The 26124-nt window shown below is 48.7% G+C and overlaps 1 protein-coding gene across 1 annotated transcript; it reads right to left on the bottom strand.

Moving 5' to 3' along the window:
• Positions 1-2227: 2227 nt before the first annotated feature.
• ITPRIPL2 (ITPRIP like 2) lies at positions 2228-9037 on the bottom strand. The gene has a single exon (XM_066274735.1). It carries the CDS (start codon positions 8534-8536, stop codon positions 6938-6940), a length of 1599 nt encoding a protein of 532 aa, XP_066130832.1. The 5' UTR covers positions 8537-9037; the 3' UTR covers positions 2228-6937.
• Between the last annotated feature and the right edge of the window lie 17087 nt (positions 9038-26124).

Genomic DNA, 26124 nt, shown 5'->3' with positions numbered 1-26124 from the left:
AGATGAACAAGATCTGGGTAGCGAAGAGATGCTTGGGTGGCCAAAATGGAAACAATCCTGCAGCGGAGAAAGAATGAGCAGCAAGAGGAACAGAGGAAGAGGCTGGACACAGACCGAATGGCAAGTCCATTCCGATAATTACTCCTACACTGACTTGGAGCAGGTGCTCTTAACGTGTGTCGGGCACTTTGCAGGCACAAGCAACCTGAATCCTCAGTTGTTCCTATAAGGGACATTCCGTTATGAATCCCATATACAGAGGAGGGACTTGAGATCTACAGAGGGTGAGGTCATCTGCAGAGAGACACACAGATGAGAAGTGCAGGAAGCAAGGCTTGAGGAGGGGTTTCTGGGCATTCAAGTGCTGACCTTCATTGCAACACTGTTCTGTCTCTAGGTAACTTGTCTCCCTGTCCCTATGTCGGCTCCGATCACCCTGCCCGAGCCAGGCCTGGACCACTGAGACATCTGCTGACTTTCGGTTTGGTTACGTACAGCCAACCTTTTCTGGAGAGAGCCAGGGAATAAATCTTTTCAGTGTTGTGTCCCAGTTACTCAACTCTGCCCATGGAGGGTGAGAGCAACCGAAGAGTATGTAAATGAATGGGTGTGGCCGTGTTCACATGAAATTGTATTTACAAAATAATTTTGTAAATAAATCACTTGCCAATCCCTGCTTAATCCATTCTCCATCTTGCAGCCAGAGTGAGCCAAACTCAAATGCTGATCGTGCCATTCCTTGCCCATCGGCTGTCTTCTGGATCAGCCCAACTGGCAGCATAGTTTACAGCAGGGGTCCCCAAACTACGGCCCGAGGGCCACATGCAGCCCCCTGAGGCCATTTATCCGCCCCCGCCGCACTTCCGGAAGGGGCACCTCTTTCATTGGTGGTCAGTGAGAGGAGCATAGTTCCCATTGAAATACTGGTCAGTTGGTTGATTTAAATTTACTTGTTCTTTATTTTAAATATTGTATTTGTCCCCATTTTGTTTTTTTTACTTTAAAATAAGATCTGTGCAGTGTGCATAGGGATTTGTTCATAGTTTTTTTTATAGTCCGGCCCTCCAATGGTTTGAGGGACAGTGAACTGGCCCCCTGTGTAAAAAGTTTGGGGACCCCTGGTTTACAGCCTTGTAGTCGAAGCATGGCCCCTGACCCAGCAGTACCACAGTCACCTGGAAGCTTGCTGGGAATGCAGCGGGTCAGGTCCCACTCAGACCAGCTTAATCAGAATAACAAGACTCCCAGGTGATTTGCACACCTGGGGTGTTCCTACCTCTCCCAACTCATCCTTGGCCACTGAAGCCTCCTCGCACCCCCTCATTTACCAGCCAAACTGAAATGCTTCTCTCCCCCCTGGGCTTGATGCATCCTCCAGCTCAACCCACTTCCTTCACTTAGCAAATTCCTGCCTAATTCTGGATCTTGATTTAGATATCACTTGTTCCAAGCAGCCCTCCCTGAACTGCAGGTGGCCCTCTTCGTGTTTTTATAACCTTCCCCTACCTAACACTCACCACACTGTATGGAGACGTCTCCTTTAACTGCCTGCCTCTCACAATAGTTTGTGAGATCATATTGGTCTGGGTCATCGCTGCGTGTGTTCTCACCCCCCCCCCAATAGCTACTAAATAACTACTTGTTAAAAACTGAAGGCAACATACCCCACCCACCTTTCCCCCTGGGCAAGCATCCTACACAACTACTGTTTAATCAGCCTGTGGGTACAAGTTTCCCTAAACTTTCACCAGCGCCAAGGCTTTGAAGAGTCCTACACAGCCTCCAAGACTCCATCTCTCACTAAGCCTGGTGGTTTTTCATATTAGCGAATGTTTACCATTTGCAAAGCGCCCGAGGACCTAAGAGATTTCTGGGCAAAATTCTTGAGATATAAATTAGCCACAGGCCAAGACTTGAATTACATTTAGGAGTGTGTGTGGGAGCAGGAATGGGGGGGGGCAGGGGGGCAGCAGAGGGGCATAGGCAGAAGGGTCTAGGCAAGGAAAAAGAAGACCTTAAGACAGGCCCCCAGGCCGTATGCCTACAAAGCTCTGAACTGGCATCTTTTCCCACCTGTGTACCGAGCCAATTCTGTGCAGTGACCCCAGCTTGCTGCATGGGGGATGACTCCCATACACCCAGGCGCCGGGGTCAGGTGAGGCTTCCATAAGGAATCGTCAGCCAGGAAGATGAGACCCCTCCCCAAATCTAATGTCCAGTCCAGAGGTTTTTATAAGTTCCTTTATTAGCAAAGCAAAGTATAAAAGAACAAGGTCCCCCAATGACCCAGATGATTAAAAGTGCAAATTTACTCCCCCCTGAAATAGAAAACAAATGGCAGGCCTTGGTTATCTGGGCCATGGTAATTTGGTGATTAAAACGCCTTTTAATCACACAACTGTAGCAGCTGAACCATATTTGATTAAGTCTTTGGTCTCTGTTATTGGAACAAAACATATGCTATGACTGTAGCTGACATACTGCATCATAATACGTACACAGTTTGAGGTCAGAACACACATCAAAAATCACATTAAAAATTAAGAGGAATGTTTTAAAGTCAAGTGACTGAATCAAGGCACATTTTTGTTTAAAACAAAAGGTGCTAAAAATATTCCTGAATATCTGATAACATCAAAAACCAGATTATATATAATTTAGACGCATATTGTCGTCTATTCTCTCTCTAAAGATGATCACATATATCTTTACTTGCTCCCCATTTATACTTGCTTTATCCCCACCAAATCACGTGCCATGGAGGTATGAAAAAAATAAACAGTCGTGTCTAAGTAACAAGCATGCAATTTTTAAAAAATTAACAAGTGCCACATGAAAACACTGAACTTCTTTCCCGCTCAAGGGACACTGGAAATGTTAAGAAATTCATTTTTTCCACTACTGGGGAGGGAGATAATAACCTTCCTCTTTGTGGGTGGGGATAAGTTAAGTCTTTGGCATCAAGGTCAAAGCCACATTTTACAGAAAAAGTGACTTACTTCAAGAGGATAAAAGAGATGCTTTGGAAGCTGTTGGGTTCATTGCTTCAGAACACTAGGCTCTTAATTTTGGCGGGAGCCACTGAGTCAGAAAGGGATAAACGCATCTTGTCAGAACAGTGTTCTTGCCTACTGGAATGGTAACAAGCCTAAGAAGCTTGGCCTAAAGACCCAGCACTGCTTTTTCTGGTGTTCCAAGGTCACCAATTCTCATTGCTAAGACACAGATAAGGACATTACTAATAAAATAAAATAATAAAATAGAATAAAATAATAATAATTTTAAAATAAAAATACAATGCAAATAATAAAGAAACAAGTTATTCTTCAATCCTTGCCGATGACTCATCTTTAAACTCTGACATAGCCTAGGAGTTCAGCCCAGACTCACCAGGAAGGAAATGCCAGGAACTGGTCCCCAGTGGTTTGCAGGAGGATCTGACTGCAAAAAACAGCTCCGGGGTAGAGGGTCCTTCTGGGAATTCTGAGTGAAGTGTTATCTGTAGCCCTGTTAATTTTTTTGGTTTGTTTCTACAATAAAGCTTAGCTCTGAGAAATAAAGAAGACTAAACTATCACTCCCCCAACTATGTATAACATCATATCCATAACAATAAATACAACCTTATACATACATAGTGGAAGGTTAAGTGCGAGGCAGGGGTCGTAAACTGGTAGCCCGCAGGCTCAACCAAATGTTTTGTTTGACCCACGTGGTGTTTTAAACATGTTTTAAAATTACTTTGTTTAAAAGTCAAGAGTTTCACTTTTAAAAAAAAATCCCGATTTCCGGTCCCTCTGTACTCCGTTTCCCTGTATGGAGCGAAATAATGGCTGTCCCCTTAAGACAGGCATTCCCCACTGCCCACCCACCCCCTCTCGACCTTGCTTCTGCAGGCTGCTGAGTTTGCGACCCCTGATTTTGAAATAGCACATATAATACCTAAATATGTGTTTCTTAACCCAAACCTCTCTCCCACCCTCATATGATTTCCAACCCATCTCCCCTTCCTTTCACTTCCATCTTAAGTCCTCCTTCCTGAGTCCTTCCGGCTTTTCTTGGTTCCCTCGCATTCTCCCTTCCTTCACTTCAGTTACATTTTGCAAAAAACCTCCACCTCCTACTCTCAGCCCAGGAGCATTCCGGCAAGACTCCCAACACATGGTCGGTTCCGGAAGGGCGCCTCGTGGCAAAATGGCTGAGTCATTTTCCCCAAACACTTCCTTTGGGCACTGGCTGGACAATTAACCCCATCCCCTTTTTTAAACATGAGCCATTCTGAGCTTTCCTATATAAAAATATTTGCAAATATCAATCTCCAGTACCAAGTATACACCAAAAATGTGCACTTTTCTGATCAAGGTCATGACGAAGCCCTAATAAAATACAGAACTGAGCTTAATTTAAGTGCCCTGGGCAACCATCATTCCTGGCTAATGTGCCATATTATTTCATTTGTACACAGTACATGTTTGAGATTACTAAACATTGATCAAAATTGATCAGAAAACTCTTAAGTTTTGGTTACCATATACAGAGAATAATTGCTCAGCATGGCATTTAAATAAAACATTAATATTTAAAAATTCACAAACACAATGTCCCATTAATTTAAAAAAATAATAACATTTTAAAATCTTGAAGATGGGTGAGGTTTTGGGTAATTATGAAAAACCTGAAGAAAAAAATAATAATAAAAACCTACAAGAACAGTATGTTAGCAGATTTAAAACTTCAGAACACTATTGAGTTTAAAAAGGAATCTATTAACTCAGCTAAAAATCTTTGGAAAATTCGGCTTTTATAGCTTTATAATTGCTCCAAGCGCCTTGCTGTCCCCTGCTCCAGTAGACTTACTGACTACAGGGACATTGTAGCTGACTATAGAAGCATTGTAAGATCTAATTCCTATTAGCATTTACTTTAACGAGTGATTTTTTAAAAACACTATGCAGTTTATATCTTTGCAGGGAGTTAGTAGACGGATTCCTTCCCTTATGTAGTACCTTGTAAGCTAACACTGACCTCAAAAGCTAGGAATGATCTTTTGTGGTATTAAGGGGAACTCTACCCAAAACAACCTCAAAGAGAAAGCACAACATTTGCAACTGTTTCTCTTACGGTCTAAGGTTGCAAACGATAGAAGTCTCTGCAGTTCTGATGAGGCTTTCCTATAAATTTTTTATTCACAATGACTTCCTGCAGTGGCCGATTAGGTCCCCGAAAGAAAGTTTAAAAGAATTTCCTCAAAATAATTCAAAAATTAAACAATGGCCCTATTCAGGTGGTTACTTCTGTCTTCCAAGTTTTACCTCTAAGAGTCTAAGGGAGTACATGTCTTTGTTTAAAAAAAGAGAAAGAAAAAACTCAAAGTATAACACTGGGACTGGCTGCAGTTTCTATAAGGCAAGCATATGATGGACCATGCTAAACTAGGAATTGTGGGCTGTTAGACATTAGGGAGGACAAGGGATTTCAGAATGGGCTCTGAATCCTGGCTGCAAAACACATCCAACCTGGTGATATTTCTGTCCAAAGACTAAAAGAGCTGACTGCTGACAAAGGCTATCTCGCTTCGTCTCTGCACATCTCTTCTTGCCTCCTCTACTGTATTTGTCCTCTGCTGACTAACCAGGGAGTCACTGATCTTCAAGAACAGAGCCCAAGATACTGAACTACACATAAGTGAAATGCTTTGCAAGACCTATGCTGAATCAACCACTCCTCGAAGTCGCCGGAGGACTTCTTAAAGGCAGCTCGGGCAATGGGAGACTAACTTTCCGACCACTAACCATTACTGAGCACTGAGAGTGCTAACTACATGACAGGCAGTCTCAATGCTCAGCCTCCTGCAGTAGGCACTTCCTCTTCCTTATCTCGTTCAACTCAGAAAGAAATCTCACGCAGGGTCTGCTTAAAAGCCTTAAAACAAAAAGGTTTCTGTCTCCAGCCAGCAGCACGTCCCAGTGAGACACCTTGAGAGACAAAGACTAAAATACATCTTTCTTGAGACCCAACATGTTTTCTGCCCTCTCCAGAGTTGTCTTAGACATGCACTTTGATGTTTCTTTGCACGGTGCCTGGCTCACAGTATGCGATCAATGAATGGGTGTTGACTGGTACATATCCTGGCGTGTGCCTGGAGGGATGTAGGGCGAGCCTGCTTTTCAAGGCTGCAACTTCTTAATAGTAAATGCAAGCTAGCCTCTCTTTGCAGATGCAACACTTGGCACTAGCAATTACCACAAAACAAAGGAATTGATCAAAATAAAGTGCTATTTGCTCTGGAAGTTTCTCAACCAACTCTTGACTGCCTCTCAACCTGTGACTTACTTCTTCACAATCCCATCAAACACCCGTGATTGCACCATTTAAAAATACATTAATATTAACTTGAAGAGTGGAAGCTATGGTCCTCAGAACAGTAGCCCCTAGAATAGAACTTCAATTCCAGTTGTAGATATTCGTATTTTTTTAAAAGAGAATTAGGAACCCAGGACCTAGCAAGTAGTTATACCAAAAAATACAAACTTCTTTAAATTTGAGAGCCAAGGAGATCTGTGTCTCAAAAACCAATAGAGGGAACTTTCCCTGCTGCTAGTTCTTGCTTCCTTCACTGGACTTCCCTAAAATCCACGGATCCTTCTACAGAATCATTCCACACAAACCAACATTTGGACCAACTCTGAGCTGCTGCTTTTGGATGTCTTTCCAGAGCCTTCCTAGGACACCCTGGTGGGTGTGAAGAAGATACCGTTCACTATACTGGATTGTGGACCTAAGGGTGACATTTAAACCACGAAATGTCATTCTCCGAATTTTCCAACACATTCTGCAGCTCATCTTCCTGGAGTTGAACTGGCTTCATTGCCATCTTCACCCCTGGCTGGTAGGAGAGGTTTTAGGAGCATTAGGCCAGGTAGGAACACCGTCAGGATTTACGGGTCATCTTTAGGGAACCCCTGGGTGCGCTGATTCCGGGATGTGGGGCACCTGGCAAGGTAGCGAGGACCCCCATATGCCCGGAGTAGCTGGGGCAGCCTTCGCCAGGTGGACAATAACCGTGAGGCCGCGAGTTCCCGGGTGTGACCATTGAAAGCAGCCAGGAGGTCAACTGGGGCGGCTTCACGCAGTACCTTGGGGAGTGGGCCCACTTCGGCTGCTGCCCCGCCAGGGCCCAGGATGCAGTGGAAGAGTGTCTGGCGTCGCAGCAGGCAGTCCCTAAGAAACCGCACTAACTGTTCCAAGCGCTTGACCAGGTGCGCCTCATCCCAGCCTTGCTCAGGGGCCCTCTCGCGCAGCAGCACCGCCAGCAGTGCCGTCTTGAGCACGTATGAGGACAGGATGCGTCCCCACTGGGTGGCGGCAGTGGGGTCCAGCCCATGGGCGCCCAGGTCTCGCACGGCTTTAAGCAACTGCAGGCACTTGAGGTAGCAGGCACCTGGAGGTGCCCGTTCCTGCAGCCAACCCAACAGCTTCTGCTCCTGGCGGGCTGTGTTCACGCCCCATAGTGCATCCGCCCGCAGGCCAGCCGGGAGATCTGACAGAGGCCCAAAGGGCGAGGATGGCGGTGGTGGAGACACGAGAAAGACGCCGTCGCCCAAATGGACTGCGGGAATGAGACGCACCGCCATGGAAAGACGGCAGCAGCCGTAATCGGTGCGGCAGGGCAGGATGTGCAGGGTGGGAGGCTGCTCCAGGCCGCCCGGGGTCAGGCTTACCCGACAGCGCCCTTCCAGGCTGTAGCGCACAGTGGCCAGAGAGCGCTGCAGATGCGACTGGAACCAGCGCAGCACCAGGGTAGCCGAGAGATGGCGCCGCCCGCACATGTCCACACAGAAGCCGTCGGCGAAGGGTTTGCAGTCCCGGAGCCAGTGACCCCCGGAGATCCCCGGCGGCGCCTTGAGTGCGCACACGAAGCAGCCATTAAAGGCTGGAGCCAAGTCAGGCTGGGCACCCAGGCTCCGCGGCTCCAGCGCCACCAGCGGCGGCAGGCGCAACGGTACCAGCACGTCGAAGGCGTCGGGCCGGCGGATTTTATGCTGCTCGTAGGCGCTGCCCACCTGGATGAAGTCACCGCGGAAGGCCAAAGCCAGTGTGCCCCCGGGAATGGGGCCTGGGGACCCCCGGGTGCGTCCAGCCCGCACCAGCTCGCCCACAATCCGGCTCACGTGTGCCTTGCTGTGGCCCAGCACGTGCGGCGACAGGCGTACCTCGTGCTCGTAGTAACTCTCCAGCAAGATGCTGAGGCTCGGCTCTTGGAAGTGTCTTGGAGAAAAAGCAGAGTGGCCCCCCAGGCGGGGAGAGCCGGGCAGAAAGCGCTGCCGGACAGCGTGGCGACAGCGTAAAAGGATGTAGCCGAGGAGGAGCAGAACAGACACCTTGAGCAGCGGGAAGCCGCCGTCCGCGCCGTCAGGGGGGTCGGCCCGGGCGCCCCCACTCCCTCGCAGGACATGGTAGAGGCACACGAAGGCAGTGCACAGGCCGGTCACCAGGGGCCAGAAGACGCGCAGGTTGAGGGTGTAGTGCACCGACATTCCAGGCGCGGGGGCAGCCCAGGGCGCGAGCCCAGGGGGCGTCCCCGGCCCAGCATGCGCGCAGCGCCCTAGCAGCACCGCTGTCCCGGTGTCCTTTGCCTCCGCGGCAGCTCCCGGGGTCTCCTTCGCCTCCGCGGCGGCTCCCCCCTCGCAGAGCCGGGGGAAGCCGCCCTCCAGCTTGGCCTCCTCTCCCAGCTCAAGTTCTCTTTCCAGCTGAGGCCCGCTCTGCGCTCCCAGGCTCCCGGCCGCGCCCTGCGCCGGCTGCGCGCCGCGTCCGGTCCGGCGGCCCTCCCGATCCGGCGCCCTGGCGCGCTGCCCACAGCCAGCCTCTGGCCCGGCCCGGCTCGCCTCCTACCCGAGCGGCCCTCCTGACACCGGGCTCCCCCGCCACTCTCCTCTGCGCTCTTTCCCGTTACTTGGGCCCCGGGAGTTTCCTCTTCCGAGGGTAGGCGAGGCCGCGCCAGCAGGGAGGAAATGCCGAAGTCTGGAGCCGTGCGGGCGGGCGGGCGGGCGGGGTCGGCCCCCTCCCGGGCCTCCGCCTTAAAGCGACGCGGGACGGCGGGAGGGACTTCAGGACGCGCTTGGAACTGGTCTCCTGCGAGCCAACCCCCTTCTCCCTCCCCTAAGGCAGAACCGAGAAGGCCCTGATTCCGGGGCGGTGGCCTGGTCCAGGGAGCTTCTGGAGTTGTGCTTACATGAAGTTACACTGGGAAGTTAAAAAAAGGGGGGCTCGCACCCAGACTGTCCCTCCTCCACCCGGGCAAGTCTTGTCGGTGTGGTATTGGCCAAATGGCAGGCCCCCAATGAAAGTGGCCTCTGCCAGAGTGCTGCTTTATTCAAACCAATATTTATTGAACACCTACTATGTGCCAAGTGGGAGCCTAGGTGCTGGGGAAATAGCAGTTGACAAAATAGACAAGATTTCTGTCCTTCGTAAAGCTTACAGCCTATTTTGTTTGTTTGTTTTTTAAAGGAAACCAAGAGAAGGGATCCTATAGCAGAAAATGCTCTGAATAAAACAAAACTATATGAGGGAGTGAGAAGGTGGGATTGCTCCGTGGAAGCTGGAGGCTCTGTGAGGTGACATTTGGTCTGAGATGTGAATGAGGAGGAGCCAGCCTTGGAAATAATAGTAACAGCTTTTACAACAGACTTACTGTGTGTCCTACTGTGCTGATCACCTTACACGTGTTCACTCTCTCCTGGTGTGAATCCTATCAAGGGGGCACTGTCCTCGTTTTTTCAGATGAGGAACCAGGCACAGGCAGGTTCAGCGGCTTGCAAGCTGTGCCCTGAACACAGGCACCTAGCTCCAGAGAAACCAGGGGTCAGGACTCAGGGAGGGGACCAAGAATTCCCCTTCCTCAACTGCGGGAATTTGTCTGTATACTTTGTCAGGACCTACTTGGGACCTCAGTCCAGGGAAACTGTGTTTTGTTGCATAACTAGGGAGCACTCCCTGAAATAATCTAGGTTTAAATAATTATTTTTATTTATTTACATTCATCACACCTTCCCTGCCCCCACCATCAACTAAAGAGAGCAAGGGTGAAGGCAATAAAAATGTTTAGAACCCAGCTGCCCCCTGGGAATCCGGACAGAGGATGGCTCCTGGATTAGGCACCAAGATTACTCCCAGGAAATCCTGAGCTGAGCCTCTTAGAGCTAAGCAAACTTGCTTTCAGATCCCATCTCCACCACTAATAGCGATGAGACTATAGTAGATTAGTCAGGATTCTTTGCCTTGTAAGTGACAGAAACACAGCTCAAAAAGAATTGATTGTATCATGTAAACAGAGGTAGGGGATTCTACTTCAGTAATGCCGGATCTAGTTACTCTCCGTAGGCGTCTTAGCTCTGCTTTCTTCCAGCTGGCTGCACACTTTGCCAGGTCCTCACAAATGCCCCTGGCTGCTCTTGCCTCACATTATCCTCAGTGCGGAGGAAAAGAAAGCTTTGATTGCCTGAGAGTTGCAGCAAATGCCATACAGCTTTGGGTCGTATGCTAAAAGTGACCAAGTCAGAGACTGCACTGATTAGCCTGGCTTGTGGTGGAGCGATGGACTGCATTATGCCCTTCTCAAAAATTCACAGGTTGAAGGTTTACCCACCCCCCCTCCACTGAAACTGTATTTGGAAACAGAGCCTTTAGGAGGTAATTAAAATTAAATGAAGCCATAGTGATGAGCCCTAATCCAACAGGATCGGTACCCTTATAAGGAGAGGAAGAGAGAGATCTCTTTCCTTGTGTACACACCAAGGAAAGGCCTGTGAGGACACAGGGAGATGGTGACCATCTGCAGGCCAGAAGGAGAGCCCTCATCAGAAGCCTGACCGTGCCAGCCCTTGATCTTGGACTTCCAGTCTCCAGACTATGAGAAAATAAATTGGTTTCTCAAGCCACCCAGTCTGTAGTGTTATATACGCAGCCCCAGTTGACTAGACAGTTGGATCCCCAACCCTAGAAACAGGAGGTAGGGTGAGCCCTGCCCAACCATGGGACCATTGGTGGGGTGTCCACCAAGGACGGTCAGGGTGTTGTGCTGGAGAAGCAGGAGGGGATGTCGGCATGCAAAAGCAACAGGCCGACACCATATTTGGATAAATCCCTTCGTCTCATTTTGCTTTAATTTCCGCATCTATAAAATGGGGGGTAATTCTAACAGAGTGACTTATATTTTCCCTAGTAGATACGGCAGCGTGCCGTCATCAACTGTACAAAAGAGGGCGATGCTCTAGATCAGAGGTCAGCAAACATTTTGTGTAAATATTTTACGGGTGTGGGCAGTACACTCTCTGCTACAACTACTAAGGTTGGCTCTTGTAGTTCCAAAGTAAAGTTACACAAACCGGGTGGCTTAGAACAGCAGGAATTTATTCTCTCACAGTTCTTGAGGGCAACAGGCTTTACTCCCTCCGACGCCTGTTGGGAGGAATCCTTCCTTGCCCGGTTCAGCTTCTGGTGATGGCAGGTGCTCCTTGGCTTGTGGCTGCATCCCCTTATCCTCTGCCTCCATCTTCACATGCCCTTCATGTGTCTGTATCTCTTTCTTTTCTTCTTCTTCTTCTTTTTTTTTTTTTGTATTTTTCTGAAGCTGGAAACGGGGAGAGACAGTCAGACAGACTCCCGCATGCGCCCGACCGGGATCCACCCGGCACGCCCACTGGGGCGTCGCTCTGTTGCAACCAGAGCCACTCTAGCGCCTGGGGCAGAGGCCAAGGAGCCATCCCCAGCGCCCGGGCCATCCTTGCTCCAATGGAGCCTCGCTGCAGGAGGGGAAGAGAAAGACAGAGAGGAAGGAGAGGGGGAGGGGTGGAGAAGCAGATGGGCGCTTCTCCTGTGTGCCCTGGCCGGGAATCGAACCCGGGGCTCCTGCACGCCAGGCCGACGCTCTACCACTGAGCCAACCGGCCAGGGCCATTTAACTTAATTTTGAGTCTACCCACAATACTGCTCCCCCCTCACTTCAGATGCCAATTGCCAAGTTATAGGCCTCCAGGTTTCCTACAACTGCTGCCCAACTTGGCTACAATTCAGAGGGTCCCTTTACCGTCTTCTCGAGTTTAATTTTCTAGAGCGGCTCACAGAACTCAGGGAAACCTTTACTTGTTTTCCAGTGGATTAAAGGACATGATAAAGGATACAAATCAACAGGCAGCTGCAGAGATACAGAGGGTGAGGTCTGGGAAGGTCCCAAGCACAGGATCCTCTGTCCCCGAGGGGCTGGGGTGCGTCACCCTTTTGGAGTGTGTCACCCTTTTGGAGTGTGAACGCTTCCTGAAACCCCTACTACTGGGGTTCCTTGGAGTCTTCCTCACACAGGCAGGATCCTTGTTAACTCCCTTTCTCTCTGGAGAAGAGTGGGGAGGCGGAGCTGGAAATTCCAAACTTCTAATCATGGCTTGACCAGCCATGGTGACCAGCTGCCACCCAGGAGCCCACCCAGAGTTCCCTCCTTAGAACAAAAAATGCTCCTAGAGCTGTCATCACTCAGGAAACAACCAGGGCTTTAGGACTCTGTGCCAGGAGCCTGGGGCAGAGACCAATCTGCACATATTCTCCTTTCTGGTGACCAGCTGCCACCCAGGTGACCAGCTGCCACCCAGGAGCCCACCCAGAGTTCCCTCCTTAGAACAAAAAATGCTCCTAGAGCTGTCATCACTCAGGAAACAACCAGGGCTTTAGGACTCTGTGCCAGGAGCCTGGGGCAGAGACCAATCTGCACATATTCTCCTATTGCACAGGGGCCAGCATTCACCCACTGCACCGAGTAAACGCTGGCTTACTGTCGCCGCTCTTCCTACCTGTGCTTGGTCTCCACGGCTCGCTTCCTCTGCAGAGTTCAAGGTACAGGCCTCAGAACTTTACACCTGGAAAATCTACTGTATGTGTCAGAGCAAATACAGATCCACTTAGTCGTTAGTTTGCTCGCCGCTTCTGTGGGTTCTTAAGGTGTGCCAGGCAGAGGGGAAGCTGAGGGGAAACAGGGCACTCCGAGCTGTCAGGTTCAAATGCTGCACAGCGCGCGGGTGTATTCAGAAAACTGCCACTCTTTTGTGAACTTTTAATAATTATTTCGTTAAAAATTTCTTTTAATGTTTCATCCTTAACAAAGACCACTCCACTTTTGTTTTGTTTTTTAATTTTTATTTATTCATTTTTATTATTAGAGAGAGGAGAGAGAGAGAGAGAGAGAGAGAGAGAACAGAGGAGGAGCAGGAAGCATCAACTCCCATATGCGCCTTGACCAGGCAAGCCCGGGGTTTCGAACCGGCAACCTCAGGGTTCCAGGTTGACGCTTTATCCACTGCGCCACCACAGGTCAGGCTTTTGTTTTGTTTTTTAACACCTTAGCAACTACATAAATACAGCTCTCCCAACACTTCTGATATCCCAGAGGTGTGTCCCACGGAGGAAGAATGGCCACACAACACCGATGCGGGGAAGAGAAAGAGAGGATGACTCATTTTCCATGGAGGCCCAGGGAGGGGTCACAGGAGGGGACATATGACCAGGCTGTGAAGAATGGGGAAAGACAGTACTGTGGATCACATCGATCACGTGCCTCCCGGACACAGCCCTTCCCATGCAGTACCTCCTGAAATGCTCAGAACCAGCTGAGGTAGGCGCTGTTATCAATGCCATTTCAAATAGGGGAAAAGTGAGGCTAGGAGGTGAGTAACTTGTTCAAGGTCACAGAGCTGGCAAGGCTACCTGAGAGCTGGGCTTTTATCCCTGGTGCTTCTTCCCCTTCCACCCTGTAAAGGGTTCTATTGCACAGAAAGAGAGCATTCTGGGAAGGCAGGTTCATTTATGTTTGTATCTGTCTCCCTAACCAGCTGATGAAGTTCTTGGAAGCAGGGACTTGGCCAGTCATCTTGGTATCAGAAGCACCTAACACCTTGCCTGGAACTATAGGAATTTGTTGAATGAATGGACGAATGAATGAATGAATGAATACTATTATATTTTTACCAGCAGAAAATCAGGGAGGCCATTCCAGGCAAATGCACAGCAGTCCAGGAGCAGGTGAGAGTTGCGGGGAACAGGATAGCACTCCTATTGTTGCAGAAGCCTGGAATTTGTGAGCGGAGACTGTGGCATTCACTGGCCATCCATTCCAGCCTTCTCTCAGCAAGCCCCTTTTCTGCAGCTGTGGCTGGAAAGCAGAACACATTCCCACATTCCCTGGCACGGGGACAGGAGCTGCCAAGGCACCTGCTTTGCTAGTGCAGCTGGCAGCAGAGGTGGGTGGTTTTGAAAGCCACAGCTGGGCCCTGACTCCACAGGCAGCCCCCTGGTGGGGCAGAGGCAGCAGCTCCCTTGGTGGCCCCGTCTGCTGTGTAACTTAGGGATTCGTCCTGGAAGATCTGGAGTCCTTGCCTGCAGCTTTCCGCAGCTTCTCAAACTGTCTGTAATAAATGATCTGCTGCTGTTTCTTAAAATTTCCTGTTGGTTCTACTATGCATGGCTGTTACACAGCACATGTCACATGCTGCTCAGAACACCCACAAGGATATGTCCTCTAAGAGAGACGAGCCCATTCATCACACTTCCGTGCATGTCACAGCAATGTTAAGTTCATGCAGATGTCTCATTCTTGCTCTAAAGTGACTGGAGCGGGGCAGCCAGTAACAAGGGGGCCTGACACACAGCTTTACCAACAACGCCACCCAATACTGGATGGTGACTAAGTGACCCAAACCTATCTGCGCAGGCCTGAGGGCAGAGGGGAAGTAAAGCGGGGGGGGGGGGGGGGGGGGGGTGCATATGCTGCGGTGCCTTAGGAAGCTGCCCACAGCTCTGCAGCGCTTTGCAGCAGGCACAGCTGGCTCCCCAGTCTGAATGGGACGCAGAAGCCATTAGGAAGCAGAGCTGAGAACTAAGCAGAAGGCACTGAATAGGCAAAGGCTTTGAGAAAACAGAAACCACAGCAGGTCAGGGGAGGGCAGGAAGAAGCGAGGAGAGCAAGCACCTGTTCTAAGAACGGTGGGAATCCGAGTAGACGTCGGGCACCAGGGCTGCTTGTGCCCGGATGATAGTCTAGATCACCTTCCCTTCTGAGTGAGCAGCTGCCGCCTGGGTTCCCTGTGGGTCCTTATCACAATCCCTGGCCGAACTCAGGCGTGGCTGAGGCGTGGCATGAGGCGGGGAGACATTTCAGCCCGGTCCCCTAGCAAACAGAACCTAAGGGGGCAGCTCGCATAGGAATGTGTTCTGGGGAGTGCAAAGCCAGTAGAGCAGGGGAGGGCAGCGGGGAAGAAAGGAGGGAGTGTACAATGTGGTGCGTTACTGAGCTGGCCACAGCCCTGCGGCAAACACAGCTGGCTCCCCAGCCTGACCTGTGGTGGCGCAGTGGGTAAAGCACCGCCTGGGATGCTGAGGTTGCCGGCTTGAAACTCCAGGCTCGTCCCGTCAAGGCACAAACAAGAAGCAACTATGAGTTGATGCTTCCTGCTCCTGCCCTTCCACCCCACCTTTCTTTCTCTCTCCTCTCTCTAAAATTGATAAAATCTTCAGGGAGAAGAAAAAGAGTCTACAAAGATGCTGCATCAGAGCCCCTTTACCTCCAATCAGCCCCGGAGAGGAGGGGGCAGCCAATTCAATGGATGGTTCCTTCCTATCTCCTGCCCCTCATCCTTCAAAGTATGCCCACTGGGCACTAAATGTCTGCACTTCCTAGCTGGTCTTCAGGCTGATGGAGAAGCCAGAGGCTCTCTAGGTCTAGCCTGGTCGGTGCACGTGCGGGCAGTCTCTCCTTGGTTGGCTCCATGCAAAGGAAGTCCTTGGTTGGTGGCAGTGACGGCAGCTGGTTCTTTCCAATTGTGAAAATGGAGTCAGCTGGCACTAGGGCTGCTCTGGGCAAGAAACAAGGCAAGCAGACAAGGCCAAATGGTCTGGGTGGCCCATAAACTGGGTTTGGTACACAGTGCTCCCTGGAGGAGGTGGCTGCGAAACTGATTCTGAAAGATGAATTGATCATTGCCAGACAAAGGGGATTGAGAAGGGCAAACCTGCAGAAGTGCCTTCATGGATAGAATCCTGGGCAAGTGAAAGAGCATGGTTTGAGGAAAAAAGGCCTAGCCTGTGGTGGCACAATGGATGAAGCATCGACCTGGAATGCTGGGGTTGCTGGTTCGAGACCCCACGCTTGCCCAGCCACAGCACATATGAGAAGTAACTATGAGTTGATGCTCCCTGCTCCTCTCCCCTCCCTTTCTCTCTTTCTTTCCTCTGTCTAAAATCAACACATAAAATCTTAAAAAGAAATAAAGTGTGTGGTTTGGATTTCAGTAGGTCTAAAGGTTGGGTCTGAAGGGAGAAATGTTGAGAGATAAGACTGGAGAACTGGTCACGGCCTGTGTATCATGCTATTTGTTTAGGCTGTTGTTGGCTGCTAGTAACAAAAGACCCCCCCCCCCCCCCCGCTCAGTTAATTTAAACAGCAAGGATATGTTGCAACCTCACAAGATGGAAGTCTGTGGGTAAAGTGCCTCCAGGTTTGCTTAATTCATTTTTTTTCTTTTTTTTCTTTCTTTCTTTTTTTTTTTTTTGTATTTTTCTGAAGCTGGAAACGAGGAGAGACAGTCAGACAGACTCCCGCATGCGCCCGACCGGGATCCACCCGGCACGCCCACCAGGGGGCGATGCTCTGCCCCTCCTGGGTGTCGCTCTGCCGCGACCAGAGCCACTCCAGCGCCTGGGGCAGAAGCCAAGGAGCCATCCCCAGTGCCTGGGCCATCTTTGCTCCAATGGAGCCTTGGCTGCGGGAGGGGAAGAGAGAGACAGAGAGGAAGGGGGGGAGTAGAGAAGCAAATGGGCGCTTCTCCTATGTGCCCTGGCCGGGAATCGAACTCGGGTCCCCCGCACGCCAGGCCGATGCTCTACCGCTGAGCCAACCAGCCAGGGCGAGGTTTGCTTAATTCAGTGGCTTCACCACATCCTCTGGTTCCTTCCATCTTTCTGCTCTACTATCTACAGACGAGCTCTCCTCCTAGATACCAAATGGCTGCCATGTTCCAAGCTTCACATCCAGACACACAAACATCCCTCAGAAGATGGACCTAGCACCATGCCTGATACTTCACTGAGGTGGCTGTCTCCTATGGATCTCTATTTTAGAGCAAGGAAATATTTCACAGGAATTCCCCAGCAGAACTTTCTGAAAGCTTCATGGCCTAGAATTGCATCATGTCCCGGCTCAAACCAATCACTGGCAGGAGGACTGGAGCTGCTCTGATTGCCTTATATTAATGAGCACTTACCTCTGAGCTAATGCTATAGTCAACCTTTGTTGAGTTGATACCTGAATAAATTCGGGGTTCTCTTCATAAGGAAGAAGGACTGATGGATGTATTATTTAAACTGTAAGTTCTGTTGTGACAGAAACCCTTTATCTCTCATGGGTCAGTCATGATGTCAGGAACTCAGATTCCTTCTGTCTCCTTGTTCCATCACACCTAGGTGCTGCCATGACATCTCTAGTGCAAGATGGCATTCCAGCCCGTGGGAAGGAGGAAAAGGACGAAGGAAGGGCATGGCATGGAACTGCACATTCCACGTCTGCACATTCCATTGGCCAGAACTCAGCCACATGGTGTAATATTGTGATAGTTAATAAGAAATATAGATTTGGTCTTTGTCCCATTTCCGGCACAGAGCTCCTAAAACCCTTGGGATTTCCTAAGTGACAGGAGTGTTGAGGTGTCATTGTTACGTTAATGAGGTGACTTTATTTCACTAGTATCTGAGGATGAGCTTGTTGCCAGGAGAACCAGCCATGGGTAAGAAGGCTGGGACTTGCAGTCCTCTTCTCCCCCTTAGCCCCTCCCCCACCTCCAGGGAGGAGGAAAGGGCTGGAGATTGGCTCAAATATCAATGGCCAGCGATTTAGTCAATCAATAATGCAGTATCCATAGCAACCTGAGAGGATGGGTTTGGAGAGTTTCTGGGTTGGTGAACACGTGAAGATGTGGGAGAAGTGGTGAGCCTGGGTGGGCGGGGCATGGGAGCTCTGGGTCCCGCCCCCTCTGCATCAACTTCCGTCTGGCTGCTCCTGTTATAGCCTCTCATAATAAAATGGTGACCTAGGAAGTAAAATGTTTCTTTGAGTTCTGTGAGCTGCTCTAGCAAATTAATCGTATCCAAGGGGAAGGGAGTTCCTTGCCTGGCAGCAGCACAGGGGACAACCTGAACTTGCAAGTGTCATCTTAAGTGGTACGGGGGGGGGGGGGGAGGCATTCTTCTGCGACTGAGCCCTTAATCTGTAGCATCTGACGGCACAGATCACTAGGCAGATAGTGTCAAAATTAGGGTGAATTGTAAGGCACCCCGTGTCCAAGAATTGCTTGGTGATGTGGGAAAACGCCCTGCCACACACTGAAACTGGTCCCAGAAACGTGTATGGCCACACATAACAGCCAAGGAGGCTGAGAAATGTACTCATTGTCCTAGAGCACGTATCCTGCTAAAAATAAGTGTTTTATTGTGTGCAGATGATGTTTTATTGAGTTGTATGCTTGAAACCGGTAGGTTTTGTGAACCAATGTCACACCAATAAATTCATCTTTAAAAAGTGTTTTATCACTTAGGAAAAGGAAGGGAATAAATATAAGGAGTCAATCATCAGCCTCCTGCCATAGCAGGCAACCGGCAGTATCTACTCCATGGGCTGCTGCTGTTGGATTGGTTCTGTCCTAATTGTGATTCATTATTTGTGTGATTACTAATTAAATGTTTGTATTTCTAAGTCTACTATATGCTTTTCTTGTGACCAGGAACCATATCAGTCCTGTACACACTCAATTACTAATTGTTGACTGACGGACTGCCTTAAAGAATAAATGAATGATTCTTATTTCAAAAGTCCAGCAAGTTAGCCCTATATAGATAAAGAGCTTTTCACTAGAGAATGTTCTTCTCTGGTCTTTATTTCCAAAGGCACCATTTATATGAGAGTCATGAATAATGAAACCAACATCAGTCAAAGGAAAGCTTCGGTCTGGCAGAGATGAAGGGCCAGGAGAGAGCTAATGAGTCTGTAATGCAATTTCTTGCCAATAAAATGGCACGATATTAAATTCAAGGCCATGAGATTTACACTATAAATCCAACACAATTAGAGAGTAAGAATCCAATTCTCCACCTGCTCCAGTTCTTCTAGTTTGAGTCATTTTATGGACATAGACTTCCCACTGGCATTGTCTGATGAGGTCACAATGAGAATTTTGACAGTCATTTAATTTCTGGTTGGAGGGCCAATGGAGCCAAAAGAGACTCAGAACGGAGTGGAACATAAAATCACCAAGTTCAGAAAGCCACTATCTGCAAAGTTAATGAGTCAGATATGAGGCCCCTTCTTCCCTGCCTCCTGCTATCAGTGTGGAGATGAGCCTGCACTACTCCAGAGGCAATGTACTAATTAAATTGAGCACTTAACATGGTTTTCACTCATTCAGCCCTCACCACACAGAACACCTTATGAGGTGGGTTCTATCTTTATCTCCATTTGTACATAGGGAAACTGAGTCATAGGTAGGATACATACTTTGCCCCAGGTCGTACAGCCAGAGAGGGGCACAGCTAGGATTCTAACCCATGCCTCCATGCTGAACTTTTAACAACCTTCCAAACTGCCTTGAGTCACTTGTTTCCAGATGGGCCTCACATGTTTTCCAGGGTCTGGGGGAAAAGACCGAAGACAGACAGGGGAAGGGAATTTTTCATAAAGCCCAATGTACAGTGGAGTCTCCTCTTACAGGACAGGGACATTTCAAAGTCAGCATGCAGCAAAATAAAATTGTATTTAGTTCAAATTGCCTGAACAGATTGGCAGGGGTTTGGGCTACACATCTGTCAAAACTCAATGAAATGTCTGACTTACACATTTCACTGTGGCTAAATTTTATCTAAAAAAAAATTATAGGCCCTGGCCGGTTGGCTCAGTGGTGGAGCGTCGGCCTGGCGTGCAGAAGTCCCGGGTTCGATTCCCGGCCAGGGCACACAGGAGAAGCGCCCATCTGCTTCTCCACCCCTCCCCCTCTCCTTCCTCTCTGTCTCTCTCTTCTCCTCCCGCAGCAAGGCTCCATTGGAGCAAAGATGGCCCGGGCGCTGGGGATGGCTCCTTGGCCTCTGCTCCAGGTGCTAGAGTGGCTCTGGTTGCAACAGAGCATCGCCCCCTGGTGGGCAGAGCGTCGCCCCCTGGTGGGCGTGCCGGGTGGATCCCGGTTGGGCGCATGCGGGAGTCTGTCTCTCCCCGTTTCCAGCTTCAGAAAAATAAAAATAAAAAAATAAAAAATTATAAACCCATACTGGATTCTGGTGAGTGCAGTTCATGTTAAAGTGTTTAGGGGTGAAGTGAACTGGCTTCAGCAATAGCCTTTGAAATATATCAGACAATCAGAGGGACTGATGGGTGGAGAGATGGATGGGTAAGTGACAGATACACTACATGATACAGCCAGTGAAGTTAAATGTTAACGGGAGAATCTCAGTGGTTATATGGTGTTCTCTGGACAGTTCTTTTGATTTCTCTGTTTGCTTGAAAAAATTTTAATATAATGTTGAGAGAAAAAAATACATTTGAAAATCCGTTAGGAAGTTGCCAGTTTGGAAACTGATACTCTGTCTCTCATTAGCCATCACAGTCAGATTTTTCTCCAGCATTGAGACCAAAGTTCGATTAGTCGAGCACCCGATGAGTTCACTGGCCAAGCTACGTAAATAATATGTATCTTTAAGCACTTGGCATGGTGAGTGGGCGAGTGTAAGAGATGGACAATGGGAGACAGTGAGATCAGCTCTTTACCTACAGTCGTTTAAGTACAGCAATATTGTCCACACTATTTAAAGTGCTCTCTCTAACACCTCAAATCATTTTATTTATGTAGCGAATCCCAATAATTTTAACTTGCATGTAATTTGGTTTTAATACAGTCATTTGAAAAATCTTTTAAGAGTATGCCTCTCCACTCTGTTGAATGTTAAAATATTCACCTCTGTGGGCAGAGCGTTGGCCCAGTGTGTGGATCTGGGTTTGATCTCCAGTCAGTCAGAGCACACATGAAAAGCAACCATCTGATTCTCTCTTCCCTTTCCTTTCCCCCTTCTCTCTCTCTTCTCCTCCCATGGCCAGTGACTTGATTGGTTCAAACATTGGCCCCAGGTGCTGAGGATAGCTCAGTTGGTCAAGCATCAGACCCAGGGGTTGAGGATAGCTCAGTTGACTTGAGCATCAGCCCCAGATAGGGGTTGCCAGGTATACCATAGTCAGGGCACATGCAGGAGTCTGTCTCTCTATCTCCCCTCCTCTCACTTAAGAAAAAAATAACCATTTTCTTTTAAGGAGAAATTGATAGAAACAATAAGCATGGGAGATTGGTTTATCTCCTTCAGTACTAACTTAGCAAAATGAAAAGTTGGTGATCCTAGGTCAGTCTCCCAAATCACTTCACCTGCCACACACATGTGGTCAGGGCTTTGTCTGCCTGCTTTGTGCCCTGTTATCTCCCCAGTGCTTGGCACAATTTTCACTCCATAAATAAATATTTGTTGAATTCATTTTACCAGCCTGTGAAATCTAAAGGGTTGGGAAGAAGAAAAGCCTGTACCTGGGAGCAAGAAGTCATTCCTAAACCCACGATTGATCCAGATGGGACTGCACTAGGGCTCAGTCCCACACAGACACCCTGTGATCATTTGTCTAAGGATATGGTCATTGATGCGTTCCAATCAGCAAGAACAGAACTGTACCCTGGCCAGAACCCCCCAGCGTAACTCACTCACACATTTCACCTGGGACAACCTTCCTTCAAGGACGGAAGCACTGCTCTTTTATTTGCTTCAAAAGCCAAGAGGACCCTTGTGTTTTGACACCAGAAAAGGATCACTTGGCATTTGCCTTTCTCTGGGAAGAGGAAGCACAGCAGAGAGAACCCCAGGACCCCTATCGAGGAGGGTATTTCCCTGCACTCTGGGTGGCCACAGTGGAAATTCTGCCACTTAAACTTATGAGACCTGGCTTCTTGGCACCTGATGCATCTACAGACCCAACTGTCCATGTTCCTGACACCTGCTATGTGTCAAGCACTGTGCTTTCCACATGTGTTTTCCCTAATGCTCACAGACAACTTTTATATATCAGGTGGGTATTAACATCATCTCCCACTTTACAGACGAGGAAACTAAAATTCAGAGGAATTATATAACATATCCAAGGCCATCCAACAATTTAACTCAATTACATCTGGCTCCCACCCCAGTGCCCTTACGATTACACCATGACAGCTCTTTGAATTGAATGTCAAAGAGGCAGTGTTGTCCTTAGGGCTATGCTGCAAATGAGAACTAGAACTGAGGCCATTAATGCAAGCTCCCATAGATTACCAGTGGGTTAGAATGCTCTAGTAGGCATCTCTTGTTTCCGCTTCCTTGGCATCCATCTGATGATAGCACCTTAATTTTTCTTGGGAACTTCCCCTCCTTCAGTTCTCTGTTTGATTTGGGTGGCATTGGCCATACCCCCCAGCTCCAGGAGCAGACACATGACCTAGGCTGGTCTGTTGAAAGTACAGTATTCCCTTGCTCACTGATTCAGAATGAGAAGGTGACCCAAGTTGATCCATAAGTACCAGTTAGTGTTTGCTGCATAACAAACAACCCAAACCTTAAAAGGCTGAAATACAAATATGTTATTTTTTATAATTCTGTGGGTAGATAGGGTAGTTTATCTCTAGACCAGCTCAGTTTATCTCAGTGGTCTCTTGGTGGCTTGCCTAGAGCTGAATGGCCTAGGATGGCTCACTCAATGCCCAGTGGTTGGTAGGCTGGTTTGTCTAGGGACACATGGAACAGCATGTTCCTGATCTATGGAATTTCTCATCTTCTGGTAGGCTGTTCCAGGCTTGTTGCTGTGGCAGCAGCATTCAAAGACATCCAGAGCACCCTGGGCAGAAAGCTTGGTTGGTTAGTTAGAGCATCGTCCTGAAGCAGCAGAGGTTGCTGGTTCAATCCCTGTTCAGGGCACATATAGGAACAGCTCGATGTTTCTCCTCTCTCTCTCTCTCTAAAATTAATAAAATAAACATTAAAAAGAAAGAAAGAAAAGAAATTCAGATCTAAGACTGTAAAGCACATTGAGACTTAGACTTGGAACTCCTACACTGTCACTTTTACTGCATTCTGTCGTTCAACCCAAATTACAAATCCAGCCCAGATTTAGGGAATGGTGTAATAAATTCTACTTCTTGGTCGAAGGAGCTGCAACAAATGTGAGGCCATTTGCAGTTTATTACAGGGTCAATCTTGGGACTTTCACTGGAAAACTGAGAAATGGAAGTTCTTTTTCTATCAGAGTTGCTGCTCCATTGGGCTGTAAGCCTGCGGATGCTGGCAGGCATCTTGTCAACACAGCGTTAAGGCTTACTGGAGAGGAAAGGATCACCAAGGCGAGAAACAGAAATTGCTGATGGTTTCATTTGCGCCCCTGGATCCAGCCATGCCTATATTTAGTGTGGTTTGAGTCTCTCCTCTAAGAGATTGGAAGTAAGAGAAATGAGGGTTTCCTTCCTTCTGAATACCTTACTCAGACCCCCCAAAGCCCACCTCTTAAATGGTGACAACAGCTATCCTTCATAATTGGATGTGCCTTGAGCTTCTGTAACAGACTCCCATAGACTGGCCGGCGTATACACAAGAATGTCTCTCTCACAGTCCTGGAGCCTGGGAAGCGCAAAGTCAAGACACCAGCAAAGCTGGTGTCTGGTGACAGCCCACTTCCTGGTTCATAAACAGCCATCTTTCACTGTGTCCTCACACAGCAGAGGGGTAAGGGAGCTCTCTGGGGTCCCTTTTATAAGGACACTAATCCCATTTTGAGCGCTCCACCCTTGTGACTTAATCACCTTTCAAAGGCCCCATCTCTTAATATCACACTAGGGGTCTGATTTCAACATATAAATTTGGGGGTACACAGACATTCAGGCTTGAATTCCATCTGAGCTCCTTGCTTATCTTTTGTTATTATTCTACTGAAATAAATGATTTCCGTGGAGATGGGAGTGAGGGACAGGCTGGTAAAGAAGATGGCCATGGTGGGTTTCACACAAGTGCTTGCTTTGAATTCAACAGAGATGGGGTAAGGCTGCAGGGATTTTTCAGAAAAGATGCCAGGAATATAGTAACATACAAATTTAATGATGATCAGGCACCTGGAAGAGGTCTCTGGTTTTGAATGCTGGTCACTTTTTTGGTAATAACTGACTCCATGGCATCCAAATCTCTACCATGTAAGTTTCCCTGTTAGGGTGAGAGAAACCCCATCCCTTGTAATTTATGTGAATTCAACCATAGTATGTGGCAGGAAGAGGTGGGAACACGAAGAAGAGAGAAAGAGAGAGAGGCGTACAATGTAAACATCACAGGGGAATCGCTCATCTACCTTTGGATCTAGCGAGCACGTGCTTTTCAGTGGGCGTAAGGTGGAGGCTGTGTATCTGCTGTTGCCATCCTAGTTCTCACCTGCTGGGTGCAAGTGGTATTAAAGCTGGCTAGTTCCCTTCAACATGGTCCTAAGAAACAAGTTCCTACAGAGGCCAACCAGAGAAACGCAGTGATGGGTTCCAGCCCTGGCAAAATATCAACCAGGTATGTGGAGTTTCTGGGAGACAGCACAATGCTGTATTTTCTAGGGAGTTTTAGAAATGATTTCATAGGAGGGAATCGTTCCCAATGCATGCTTTTCACCCACCATCCTTACTGACTTTGGAACCTCCCCTATTCCATCCCCACACTGGAAGGGATAGTAAATAGGAAAAAGTCATTCGCATTCTCTGAAACCTTCCACCTTCATCCTTTGTAATGGCTTCATCAAATGCAGTTTTGATGATTCCTACTGGAGGGTATGACACCTATGACACCTTTCACTGGATCACTTGAGTCCATCACAAATGCAGACGTGATTTCTTTTTGTATTTTTTGAAGTGAGAAGGGGCAGGGGAGACAGAGAGACAGACTCCCGCATGCGCCAGAACAAGGTCCACCTGGCATGCCCACCAGGGGGCGATGCTCTGCCCATCTGGTGCGTTGCTCTGCGGCAATCGGAGCCATTCTAGCGCCTGAGGCAGAGGTCATGGAGCCATCCTCAGCGCCCCGGGGCTAACTTTGCTCCAATGGAGGCTTGGCTGCAGGAGGGGAAGAGAGATACAGAGAGGAAGGATGGAGAAGCGGATGGGCGCTTCTCCTGTGTGCCCCGGCCAGGAATTGAAACCAGGTCTTCCACACGCTAGGCTGATGCTCTACCACTGAGCCAACCGGCCAGGGCCTAGATGTGATTTCTAAGACCCCAAAAGTCAGCATCGCCAACAACCTCAGTTTCCTGGCTCTGAAGATCTTGAGCAGCCTTCCCAAACCGCGCCCAGGTCCCAACCTGACAGTGCCAGAGGGCCGGCATGAACAGATGCCCCTCTGCTGACTGCTGCACTGTTGCGTTCTCCCAGCCACATCAGGCTGCCTGGAACCCAGGTGGCATCTTATTTGTGGCTTGGTGCTCTAGCCATTAGCTTGACAAAACATTGAGTTGCCTTTGTGTACCTTTCATGTGGACACAGAAGGCCTTTACATTTCCTCCTTTGTAAAAGGCACACTGCGAGGAAAGGAGTGAAATCAGCTTTTTATAGCCCTCTCCAAAGGTCAGGCTTTCTTCTGCGGCTGGAAGTGGCCACGACACACTGAGCATAAAAGAGATGGATTATCAGCCTTACCTTAAAGTCAGGGCTGTGCTGAGCACAGAATCTATCTCCCTTTTCTTTTGCAAAGCCACAGGGGGCTCAATTTCATGTGTTCTATTTCTGACCCTGCATGAGGGATTTATCCCCCTGCCCCTACCCCAATAGTCCCATTCTGTAGGAGGCTTTGAACAATACTCACTTCCTTCTTCACCTGGGATGACCAGTTAGGACCCTCCTGGTTTGAAGCGATGTTCGATTTGCATAAGTAAAAACACAAGACCGGAACTATGCACAGCTTGCTGTAACCACATGGAGGAACCAAGCCCCAGGCATCCACGTGTGTTGAGTTATTTTAAAAGAAC

Source organism: Saccopteryx bilineata, chromosome 4 (assembly GCF_036850765.1).
Source record: "Saccopteryx bilineata isolate mSacBil1 chromosome 4, mSacBil1_pri_phased_curated, whole genome shotgun sequence".
In the NCBI taxonomy this organism is placed as follows: Eukaryota; Metazoa; Chordata; class Mammalia; order Chiroptera; family Emballonuridae; genus Saccopteryx; species Saccopteryx bilineata.
Note: the sequence above shows the minus strand (reverse complement) of the source record. Positions and strands in the feature narration are given on the sequence as shown.

What these genes read in the sequence shown, in the direction of transcription:
- ITPRIPL2 (XM_066274735.1), bottom strand. Translation starts at nt 8,536, where the DNA reads ATGTCGGTGCACTACACCCTCAACCTGCGCGTCTTCTGGCCCCTGGTG.